The 12,260-nt window shown below is 37.4% G+C and overlaps 1 protein-coding gene across 2 annotated transcripts in view; it reads left to right on the forward strand.

Annotated features, from left to right (window-relative positions):
* The window catches only part of cnih2 (cornichon family AMPA receptor auxiliary protein 2), a 33,606-nt gene that overhangs the window by 9,198 nt on the left and 12,148 nt on the right, over positions 1–12,260 (forward strand). Inside the window, exons 3-6 of one of the 2 annotated variants that reach the window (XR_001310860.1) lie at positions 4,521–4,568; positions 7,222–7,334; positions 7,420–7,563; positions 8,888–9,041. Coding sequence is in view for 1 of the 2 variants with exons in the window: in XM_014016448.1 (XP_013871902.1) it covers positions 4,521–4,568; positions 7,222–7,334; positions 7,420–7,563; positions 8,888–8,915 (333 nt within the window). In the remaining variant the exon portion in view is untranslated. Of the gene's footprint in view, positions 1–4,520; positions 4,569–7,221; positions 7,335–7,419; positions 7,564–8,887; positions 9,887–12,260 lie in introns of those variants that run through there. The other variant, XM_014016448.1, reaches the window with a different exon arrangement.

Raw genomic sequence — 12,260 nt, forward strand, 5'->3', positions numbered from 1 at the left:
ATATACAATTTTTCCATAATCAGTTCTTATTGTTTGCTATTTTGCCAACATGTAAGTAATGATGCTAAATCCAGACTCTTGCCCGTGCTCCAGCTGTTCTATACACCTCCGTGGTTGTGAATGATGTTCAGCCATACTGCATAATCAAGATCAAATTAATTGATCCAAAGAATGCAGATATTTCTTTCGTCTCTTCTCACAGAAACTCCTGCAGTATKGTTGCTCGAATCTCAAATTAAGCAGCATCATCATGAGTCAGAGATGAGACCGCCGTCGTTCATTTAGCACGTTAGCAGCAGCTGCGAATCTCTTTTTCACAGGATAGACAATGTTCTGGCAGCCATGTGAACCTTCATCTGAACTGAGGGAGTGATGAGGAGTGGGAGAGGAAGCTGTGAAAACAGACCGTGGGTGTGTGGAGGCACGCCAGCCACAGGAAGCGGACACAATAACRGCGCCACCTGTAAAATCTATAACAATCTCTGACAAAACGGCAGTCAATTCTATTAACATTTCAAGCCTTTTGGATTTTGAATTTAAAGCTGAATTGCATTTCCTCYTTTTATGAGACAATTTTAACATGTCAGACTTGTAGCGTGATCTGCCAGGCTGCAATGTTCCCCATCTCTCCCAAATCCAATAAACTGGACAAACAGAGGGGAGATAGACAGAAAACAGGCTGTGAAAACAAACAGCATTCATGTTGGATGTTCACTCAGACGCTGCTGTGTACAAAACGGAGCAGAGTCGTAAACATTTGTGAGCAACAGAGAAATTACAGAAAGACAACACGACACTGTTGAAACATGTGTTTACAGATCAGATTTGTGTTTTCGACAATCAGAGTTTCAAAAGGGGAACACGATCGGCTGCTGAACCAAATTATTTCCTCATTAAAGGCTTTTGAAGATAGAAAAAGCTTCATCAAAAAGCCATTTTATATCAATAGCCTAATTTATTTTATCAATAAAAATTAATGAAAAATCTTTTAATTTTTACAGTTTACTGAATTTCAAATGTTTTATTTTTTTTATTTTTGCTGCACATTACAATTTGATGTGGATTTCTGTAAAATATGTTACATATGTTTAATACAACCCCTGGTTAAAAATATGGAATCACCTTGGATGTTCAGCTGTTTGATTTTGTTTAAAAAAAAGATAAATCACAGACACGCCTCCAAATTATTGTTTTGATGTGAAAACCATCAAAAAAGACATTTAATGTCAATGTCATGGCCTGGAAATAGACTGGAGCRTTGTTCAGTTGAAAGTTTCTGGTGGAAATTGAAAAACAACATATCCATGACAAGATACTATCTTGCAAAACTGATCTGGGAACAGCAAAAAGAGACAGATGGAGCAAAGGTGATGAAGAATACTGTTTGCCATGGTCCTGTAATGGACTGGTAACTTGTCCAGGGAGTTAAACCACCTTTAAGACAGAACAATGATTAATGGACATGAGCACTAGCCCTGTGATCCAGAAAGAAGTAGAGAAAGATTGATTGATGGATGGATGGATGGATGGATGGATGGATGGATGGATGGATGGATGGATGGATGGTTTATGTTTATGTCTCAGAGAATTCAAATTGTTATTAAAGCCTCAGTGTTTTCCTCATGATTCCATATTTTTTTCCTCTATTTGACCTAAAAAAGCAAATAAGACTGACTACAAGAATAATATTTCTTTTTTTTTCTTATTGCTAGTTGGACTTTTGAAAAGCAATAATTTTGGGGCATGTCTGCAATTTATTATTTTCTRTTAAACAAAATTAAACAATTGAGAGTACAACTCCAAAAGTGGTGATTCCCTATTGTGTTTTTGTCCAGGGTTGTATTTTTTACTCATGCCTTACAGCAAGAAGGTCCTGAGTTCAATCCCTGTTTTGAATCTGAGGTCTTGGAGAAAGACTGTTTATCCTGGGTTTTCTTTGGTTTCCTCTCACAGACCAAAAACATTTTAGATTTTACATCTCAGAGGATTGAAGAGCTAAAATACCTTAGTTTATGCCTAAGCTACTGCCTAAATAGATGGTGGACATGCTTTCTGTTGCCGGCAATGCTTTTTGCAGATGATGTGGTCCTATTGGCTTCATCAGATCCTGATCTCCAGCTCTCACTGGAGCGGTTCGCAGCTGAGTGTGAAGCAGCCGGGATGAGGATCAGTGCTTCCAAATCTGAGACCATGGAGATAGGGGGAGAAGCTCAGTCATCCAGGAGGGACTCAGAGTAGAGCCGCTGCTCCTCCACGTCGAGAGGAGCCAGTTGAGGTGGCTCGGGTATCTGCCTCCCGGACGTCTRCCTGGTGAGGTGTTCTGGGCATGTCCCACTGGGAGGAGACCCAGAGGAAGACCCAGGATACGCTGGAGGGACTATGTTTCTCAGCTGGTCTGGGAACACCTTGGGATTCCCCCAGAAGAGCTGGTCCAAGTGACTGGGGTGAGGGAAGTCTGGGTGGCTGCTGCCCCCGAGACCTGACCCCGGATAAGCGGAAGCAAATGGATGGATGCTTTCTGTTTTTCATGATACTTAAAGTTTAGCTTCCTTAAATGATTTATTGGGTGTGACAATGTTCGTTTTAGCAAAATTGTCTGTTTCTGGATGAGTAACTTCAAATTAGGGATTCTGATGTTCACTCATAAAATCCTTCATCCTCTAATCTTTGCTCTCTGATTTGGACATTGTGAAATTGTCTCTACAGCATTTGATGAATGTCTTCTGTTATGTTTCTTTATTGCTGTTGTTCAAATTAACCTCAACAKCCCGACACAAACAAGGGCCCCTCGGGGTGAAGCTGCAGGCTGTAAAAATCTGAGCAGCACAGCAATTTACAGGTTTAATAACAAAGCAGACCGTCTCCAGCAGAGGCAGGTCAAGCACGTGTTGAAGCTCAGTGATGGAGCGGGATTTGGGGCATGAAGCTTGAAAAAAGAGGGGAAAATTACTCACCGGATGCACGCCTCTGAAGCTGGAGAGAGGGCAAAATTTACTTTCAGATCAYAAGTAGAAAAATAAAAACAAAAGTTGAATGTGTGTCCAACTAAAGGGAACAGAAAACGGTATGTTAAAAGACACATGCATTAAAATTACTCACATCCTCAACACAAAWACARARATTTARAAARTWAGAACTATTGATCAATCTGCTGACRATCACTGGTACTTTAGTTTCCCTGCTCTAATAACTTTTTGATGGAAATAGAATCATCTCTGTCAATGAACTTGAGAAAAGCATCTATTTTCTCTTACRGGCCTGTCAATGGACAACTAAAACATCACCACCCAACAAGCGACGGTCTGCTGGCTAATCAATGCAGTTTAAGATGGATGGTTTCATTTCAGAGCTCATAATTAAACCCTCTGTRATCTCTCATGGCAGAGTTGTTAGTTCTGGCAGTCGCGGTCTTTTAAATGAAGCTGCTGTGATTTGTGTCGAAGGATGCAATCAATCTAAGGTTTCCCTAACAGCGATTAAAAATACGTCAGGTCGAAGATCTGTGGCAGAAACACTGCGGGCATTTTTATCCATCACAGTGGGTTGAATTCAAACGTCTGTGTGAAATTTTTCGTTTGTTTTAGTAGTCACATCATTAAAGTTTTGGTGGGGTTCTGTGGAGAAGTAATCAGCAGTTAATATCTTACCTGTTGTAGATTGATCTTTGAACAACTTCCATTTAGAGAATCAGACTCCAASAGGTTTGACGAGTTAATAGCTAGTATAAATGCTGCTGAGATGTAATTTTAAAACCTCCAAAATTTCACAGTTTGTGGGAATGCTGTTTTATATTTTTTTTCCACTACTATTAATTACTTACATGGTTATTTAGATAAAATTCTGTTCTTAGCTAATATGACAAATGTAACACAGGGAATTTCACATTTTTGCTGGAATAACTGCGTAATGTGAAACTGGTGATGTAAAGTTGTATCAAACATTGTTTCATAAATCGATTTGAAAATTGGAAGTGTCCCAGCYTAAACAGGAAGTGGTAAAGCTAGCTGCTGCTAATGTTTGTGCTGACAAAATCCACAGAATATTATCAAAAAAAATCAATTTAAAAAGAGGTAACGTTTCTGCCATTATGAGCTTGTTTATATGGTTCCGACGGATATCCATGCAAAGCCAAATCTAATGTCGTAAAACACAGAACATCCCATTTTTAAAGCGGTTCATGCATAGTGTTTACAGTGATGCAAAGTCAAATGTATTTTTTGATACAGCATTTTCCTAACAACTAAATGTAACATACTTYTAGAACCTGTGCCTGAAAAACATAAATAAAAAAGGCATGTGAGYTATTTGTTTGTGCCTCTGTGTGGTCCTGTGATGGACTGCAGCCTGTCCAGGGTGTCCACGCTTTTMGACCAATGATCCTTGGAGACAAGCTGCAGCTCCAGCAGGTTAAGGAAATGAATGACAGAGAGGGAGAATGTAGTGTTGCTGCTTTGTTCCCGCTCGCACAACAAATCATCTGCAGGATATTGACCAGGCTTCTCTTTCTGTCCACTGCACAGAGAGAGAGGATTCTTAACATCGAGCGGATCTGCAACCTGCTTCGCAGAGTGAGTAATAGATGTTTTCCACCTTCTGCTGGAAGATGACTAAAGCAGAGGGGTTTCAGACAGCCATGACCATTTGTCTCTCTAACTATTGTGAGAGGATGGTGACGCACACAGTTTCACATGCTCCCCACGGCCCATTATTTCAGAGCTTCAGACATGCCCTGATGGAGATGCTGTCAAGGTTTTAGCKTTGTTTTGGATTTTTATTGAATTATTTCAAAGATTTTAAAGGGGTAGAGAAACTGTAAGAGTCCCTGAGAGCTCACAAAGTTCCTGATGCCATTTTAGAAATTTGCTCATAGATGATCAGAAGCAGCAAGTACCTAAAATAGGCTGGAGATCATTWAAGAAATACCACTAAAAGCTGAAATCAAGACAAATGCCTCACATWGTGTATTCATAAGAATTATTAAAACAGGGATCACAATGTTTAATTTTTTTTTACATTTAGTTCAAACATGGAGATGAAACCTTACAGAATGATGTTGAGCTGCATGAAGTTCATAAATCGATTGGGAGATTATATTGAAATATTTCTCTATGATAATATAATATGAGGCAGAGTCATGAGTGTCTCTGATATAAAACCAATATGTCATCTTATAACTGGGGAAAGAATTTCAATATTGTTGCTGTCAGGAAAATGTGAAGTCAATTACCCAGGAGGGCTGCAGGGGGAGACATGTGAGACAACGTAAATTTCKATTTCTATCTAGAATCAGGCGGCAATGGCTTTTTAATTTTTTTTTAGTTTAATCAAAACCAACACGAGGCTGTGTTCGTGCATGGTCACTCTGCTGTGATACATTGCCAAAATGTTCAGTAATGGTACACCTGTCTGGCATCTTTCTGGCTGTTGTTTATATTGTTTTTGCCTTAACTAACTAATTTTATTTGTCTTATATACTCTCATTAGGCTAACACTAAACTAATGTTTGTAAATGTGGTGAGGCATAGTCAAGAAGCTGCAATGCTAAACTTTGCCACTAGATGTCTAAACTAAATGACATGCATTTTTTGTCTTTTGTTAGACTAACTTGTCTGTTTTTCATCTGAACTATCTCAGTCTCACAGGGCTGTGACAGTCCAGGAGTCTCCACAATGTCTTGAAATGTTTCAGGAGCTTCTCAATTTTCTTGTCAGAGCTGCAGAAGATCACAAGACTGTCACTTTAAATTTTTTTAATGCAACAAACTTTCCCTTAAAATACTRGTGAGCTTCTTAAACCCATTTTACTTCACTGTAGTTTCTGTAATTATTGAAACCTGTTTTTTGACACGTGCACAGATATATTTGGTGCCAGGTGTAAAATAAAATATTTAAAAATGTCACTAATACATTTATATTTTTTGTCATCATCCTGAGTCAAAAGCAACCTCTAATACTGCTAACACCGCTAATGTTGCTAATAATGCTAATGCACATCAAACTCACAATTGCGGCCTGGGTCTGAGCTGCACTTCAAACTGCCTGACCACAGCTATACTGTCTTCAACAACACATTTTAATAAAAATTTCAAATACCATCTTCAGCAATGTTAGCATTTACATTTGTCACAGGATGATGACATCACAACAAAATCTGCACACCAACAGCAAAGGCTGCATTCCTTTTCAAAATTATTGAATGTAAGCTTTATCAATTAGCTGCAACATTAAAGATTTAACTTTTATGTTTAGATTTGCACATTTATGTTTAGAACGTATAATTGCATATAACATTTAAATTTAACATGTAACAACAAAGAGCGAAATAACCATAAAATGTTAGTGGAAAGTTTTTAAATAGAATTTTACAAGTGAGCTAAATAACAAAAAATTGTTAGTGACATTTTTAAACATTTTAAAAATGTTGAAGCACACAGGTACTTCCAAGGGTACAARGTGGTGTGTATTCATAAAAGACACACCCATGATAAATTATTAAAAAATTGTTCTGAATATGTTAATTTCAAAATTTTATTCTAGGAGATTAAATCCTAAACGTGAGTGTCATTGCCCCGGTGGGTACAAAGCAGGTTGAGTTGGAGAAAGAAGTGTGCAGGGTCAAGATTAAAGATTTACATGCTGAGCACAGAGAAATTTTCAAAAACTGGCCACACAGCTTGCTGGTTGCAAAAACTCAGGATTCAGTCARAATGCAGCTGAGAATTTGTTGATATTCTCAAAATTTCTCACAATTTTGAGTCATCAACTAGTTTAGTTACAACCTGAGATACTAACTCACCTTTAGGTTAGGTAATACGGTAAATAAATAAATGCATTTCTGTCTGTTTTCTACTGCATTGCTTTAAGGACACTTCTTTGACATTGGCTGTGGCACTGTTGGTTTTTAAATAATAAAACACATTTTTAATTGTTTTCACAACTAGAATAACAATTGTGCTTTGTATTAGCAACTTGAAAAACATGTTAAAACACCATAACTTTGTGCAAAATGTTTAAAATATTTCCTGGAAGCATATGACAACCAGACGCACATTTGAAGCTGTTCTAATGTTCCTAACAACAGCTGGTCATCAGTAACATTAACACCTTCTTTATAGGTGCTGTCCACACTTTTATGAACAAATTCAGCTATATGTTTTTTTTTTATATATAAATTATATAAAACGCACACACGTAACAGAGTCCCTGTGTCTGCTCTGATCAGTTGGTGGTACCAGAGTACTCTATACACGGGCTCTTCTGCCTGATGTTCATGTGTGCTGGAGAATGGGTCACTCTTGGCCTAAATATCCCGCTGCTCTTCTACCATCTGTGGAGGTACGGTCCCATAACAGATGTCTGATTCTTGAGTTTGTTGGGTCAATGGGGGAGCGAGCTGAATTTTTTTTCCTTCATTTTTTAGGTTCTTTCATCGGCCAGCTGATGGATCAGAGGTTATGTATGATCCTGTCAGCGTGATGAATGCAGACATCCTCAACTACTGTCAGAAGGAGTCCTGGTGTAAAATGGGCTTCTATTTGCTCTCCTTCTTCTATTACCTGTACAGGTAAGTAGTAGTTTAATGCTGTCTCATTGGATCTTCATGCCTCAATTGATGACAAACTCCCACTACAGCACAAAAAAGCAGCCAGTGTGTAGATGATCATGAAAGGTGCGGATAAAAAATTATACCGTTACTGATTCCAATAACTATTTYATGGCTGTGGTATGMGATCATTATATCAAATTATAATATGTTGTGGGTCAGAATCTGCACAACTCATGAAGAGTCTCATGAGGTGTGCAAATTCCCTGCTTTGTTTAGAGAAGAGGTGTTAAACTCATTTTCACAGAGGGCCCCATGAGCATCATGGTGGCCCTCAAAAGGTCAGTTATAAATAACTTCAATGATTTGTGTTTAACTCATTTCATTACTACAGCTGTGCACTGCWAACAGACATGTACTGAGCTCTACGTGGTATTTCCTGCATAGAAACAGTGTTCTAAAACGTCCTCTTATGAACACTGAAAAGTACTTTGTGAACAACTGATTAAATGTGAAATAAATGATACAGAAAAAAACTATTAAAAGTAAAATTAAGAGGTTTACTCACTGTTGAGTTGTGGTGATTAGCTGCCATCTTCAATTCTGAACTCTCCCGCTTTCCCACAAGTGATTCTCACAGGAAGAGTTTAGATTTAGTTTTACGCCTTGTAGGTGGGAAATTCCCATATATTAGTACAATTGGGCCACAGCAACAATAGTCAGTGAAAAAGCGGCAAAATGGAGATTTATAATGTGAATTTTGCCATCTGCCAGCTACTTACCTCCACCTAGTGCTGGGATGCCATTTATTTTGTTGGTAAAATAATCAACATGCATTTTGGAAGATGTACCGGTAGTTTATTATAAGTGCTGGCTTTTATTTCATTTTATTTTAAGACATTCATACATCTATGAAGCTCTCGCTGGCCACATAAAATGCAGTCACAGGCCACATTTGTCCACAGGTTGACACACGTCACAGCTTTTGCACTCTGTTGAAGCTTTGATCTGCTTTAGCATTTTTGTTTTTCTAATGAATCTCCACAAAAGGCAGTTCTCTTCTTGAGAAAAATGTACCAGGGCGGAGGAATAAATTGTGGCGATGGAGCAGTAGAGCCTTTTGGAGTACATGGAAAACATCAGGGAAAAACAGTTTGATCACTATTGTTAGGGTCGTAAAAGCATTCAGACTTAGTTTTATTTTTTATTTGCCAGGGCCCTAGCCACATTGTGACAAGTCATGGAGAGAATAGAGGAATGGGTTGTTAATTACTGTTCTGAGATAGGTTTGTTGTGATGAGTTGTTCTTTGTTATCTTTTGCGTTATTTTTTTTTTTGTCTGCAGTATGGTCTACACCCTGGTGACGTTCTAAACACCAAGTCATCTGAAGAAAAGGGACCTACAAGATACGCAAACCAAATGGAGACAAACTCTTCTTCTCTCTGTGTTTCCRGGCTTTTCATCGTCCAATTTTGAACAAAAGAGAAGAGCAATCTGAGTGAGTGTGAGGATAAATTTTTAGAGCTTCATCCCAGACACGGCTGTTGGACAGCTAATAAAAATGTTTGGAAAGGTTTAAGGAGGAAAGAAAAGGATGCTGGTGTTGCCTTTGACCCATTATACGATTAAACAATATTTCTAAAGGGCTGGATTTCCCCCGTGCTGCTCTTATACTGATCCAGTCACTAAACTCACTGTGAACCTCCAAACACTTCAAGGCTGGAAAAGAAAAGAAAACGTCTGTATTTTCTGCATTTAAAAGTGTATTAAAAYCAGGATTATTAGGATTACTTCAAACACAAGCTATATGAAATCAGGTGCTTTTGATTGTAAAAATTAAAGGTTTAAACTGTGATTAAACAGTGTTAGAAAATGTAGAAGGAATCAATGAGCTGCACGGACGTGTTTAGCCAGAATGGAGATGAAGCTACAGCAAATGTGACAAATAAAATCTTCAATTTAATCTGGCAAAAAGAAAGAAAAAATAACATGAAACAGACAGAAAACCAGAATGTTACTGTTGTAAGTTCTTTTTCAGGATGTTTACTTTGTTTTTTCAACTTGTTTTTTACTGAGAAGAAGGCAGCCAATCATCAAGGAAAATAACATTTTTATAGAATAAGTTACAACACAAGCCATGATGTTTTCAATACTTAAACTTGCACTACTTAGTGCCTGATGTTACCCTAATACTTAACCTTCTCAAGACTTTTCAACAGATGAAACAGCTTAAAGAATACCACCGGAATAGCAAGTAAAACCTTAAAGGAACAATTCAGAAATTTTAAAGTATTGTTTTCTTAAACAAAAATGCTTAATATGCAATTGATATTTTACCTGTTTTAAAAAAAACCTTCTGGATAAATTTAGTTTTGGAAAACAGAATTTAAGTCTTACATGACAAAGAAACTAAGGGCTTGTCAGAACGCAGCTAAGCTCAAAGTGGATCACTGCAACCTTCAAACAACTCCAAACTCCAAACGTTTGGTAAGAATGTAACAGTTGTTAATGTACGAGTACAAAAAGCAGCAGCTAGCTGAAGCTAAACTTGTGCAGCTGGGAGCTCTTCCAGCATATCTGTCAGAAATCCACTCTGGTCTTGGTCCCGACTCAAACTAGCCAAAAGTTCAACAATTTAAATGTTTATTTCCCCAAACTGAGGTTGTTCAAAACATTATCTACAGCAGGTAAGATACAGTATTAGTTGTCCATGTTTTCACAAAATTTCAATTGAATCATCTGAAGTATCCTTTTAGGGTGACATTTTTTTAAAACACCAGAGGCTGGGGCAGGAGTTTAACTTGGATCTGATATTAATGCAGTTCCAACACCCCTGACCTCTGGATGTGAACACGGCTGCTTAAATTTCTCCATTTGTGTTCGTGTTCATAAGGACGATGGAAAAAAAACAAACATAAGAGGACAAAAAAATCAGCAAAACTCTATTTATGGACACAAATCCAAAACAATGTGTAGGTTTTGCTGTGAGTCTGACATTAAGGAGCGACATGCTTTCAACAGGGGGATGTCTGTAGCTGTAAAGACACAAATGCTTCATCGCGCTTCTTAAATGAGCGTCAAGCTCCACATAATAAAGTTTATAGCTTGAAGAGCATTACGCCAAGTTTATGAAGCAGCGTCAGGCCTTTCAATTCATTTCCAGTGACACATTTTAAGCTTTGGCACAATGTTTTATTTTTTTATTTATATTGTATTTTAAAGTGTGCAAACAGCGCCTTATTCCTATTTCTGGTGACGTTTACTCTTTACTCATCTGCATCTGTAGACATTTCAGCGCAGCAACTTAGGAACTTTTCGCTGATCTGAGGTAGAATAGTGATTTTATGTACTAAAAGCAATTAACAACGCAAACTAGCAATGTAACATGATTCATGAGACGTATCATCATTGTGTTATATAGTGTTTCTAATACAAGTGAGTGGGGCTCAAGTGTCAGATGAGACATCACTGACTTGGTGACGATGTTTTAATTATTTAGGAAGTGTATAATRGTAGTGAAGTCATCACAGTACTGCTGTAATCACACTGGTTCAGAGGGAGGAGACGTCAACCAGAGAAGACTTTCTGCTTCCTTTGGCAACACATCTTTATGAGTTTCATCTCTCTGTWGGTCAGGTGGGTCAAATGTGAAAATTCAGGAAAAAAAWWYMTTTTTTTWAAATATGTGACGAAGGTGATGAGGGAGGAAAAAAATCCTTATTGCCCACTGCAGCCTAAGGAAGTGGCATGGACTTTTTTATTTAATAATTTCCAACAAAACATTACAGACTACATAAACTTTCACAAACAAAAACCTGAAATCGATAAATAATATCGTCGCTGACCCATGATTCATACAAACTGTAGAGTGTAATATTCACTTCATATCAAATAGCATTGTAATGATTGGTCAGTRTTAGCAATATGTAGATTTACATTGTTTAAATAAAAAATATAATAATGAATAGCAATAAATGTGATCAATAGCTCACTTTTACATTACGCAAAAAAATAGATTGTGCCAAAACAGAACTTCAAAAGATCATTTTATAAAATAAAATAAACGATTTAAACCCATTTGTCATTTTTTCTGTTTTTTTACAAAACCCCAGAGTTTCCCATTTTAAATATATTGTTGATCATTGAAATCCACTAAAAAGCTTCCCATAAAACAGTCGAGCAGTGTCTCTTTTACCCTGACAGCTTTATTAGTCTCCCTTGGGAGAAATGTGCTCATCTACAACAGATAAGATAATACATTTTCACAACCTTTCCATATAATCTCACTCCAAAAAGCGGAACCTTTGCTTTTTTCCAGGAATAACATTTACTTTTCCTCGTTACTATTTTCAGCAGCACATTTTTACACTTTAGTTTTAAAGGTAGCAGCGCTGACTCAGCACAATGAGTCCTATACAATGTGCTGCAGGAGGTTTAGGTGTATAACAAAGCACTGAACCAGACATCGGATTGTTGTTTTATAAAGAACTGAATCAACTTWAGCTGAACTCTGCTGTAACACATAACCCTTTTTAAATCCTTTTATACCAACACATAATAATAAAAAAAGTTTATCTTGGTTATTCTGCATCAGTTTATAACAGAAGCCATTAATAACTTTAGAAATTAGGTTCAGCTAGTTTAGGAAGCTCTCTGATAAGGAGTAGCTACACCCACACACACACACACACACACACACACACACACACACACACAC

Source organism: Austrofundulus limnaeus, unplaced genomic scaffold (genome assembly GCF_001266775.1).
Source record: "Austrofundulus limnaeus strain Quisiro unplaced genomic scaffold, Austrofundulus_limnaeus-1.0 Scaffold145, whole genome shotgun sequence".
In the NCBI taxonomy this organism is placed as follows: Eukaryota; Metazoa; Chordata; class Actinopteri; order Cyprinodontiformes; family Rivulidae; genus Austrofundulus; species Austrofundulus limnaeus.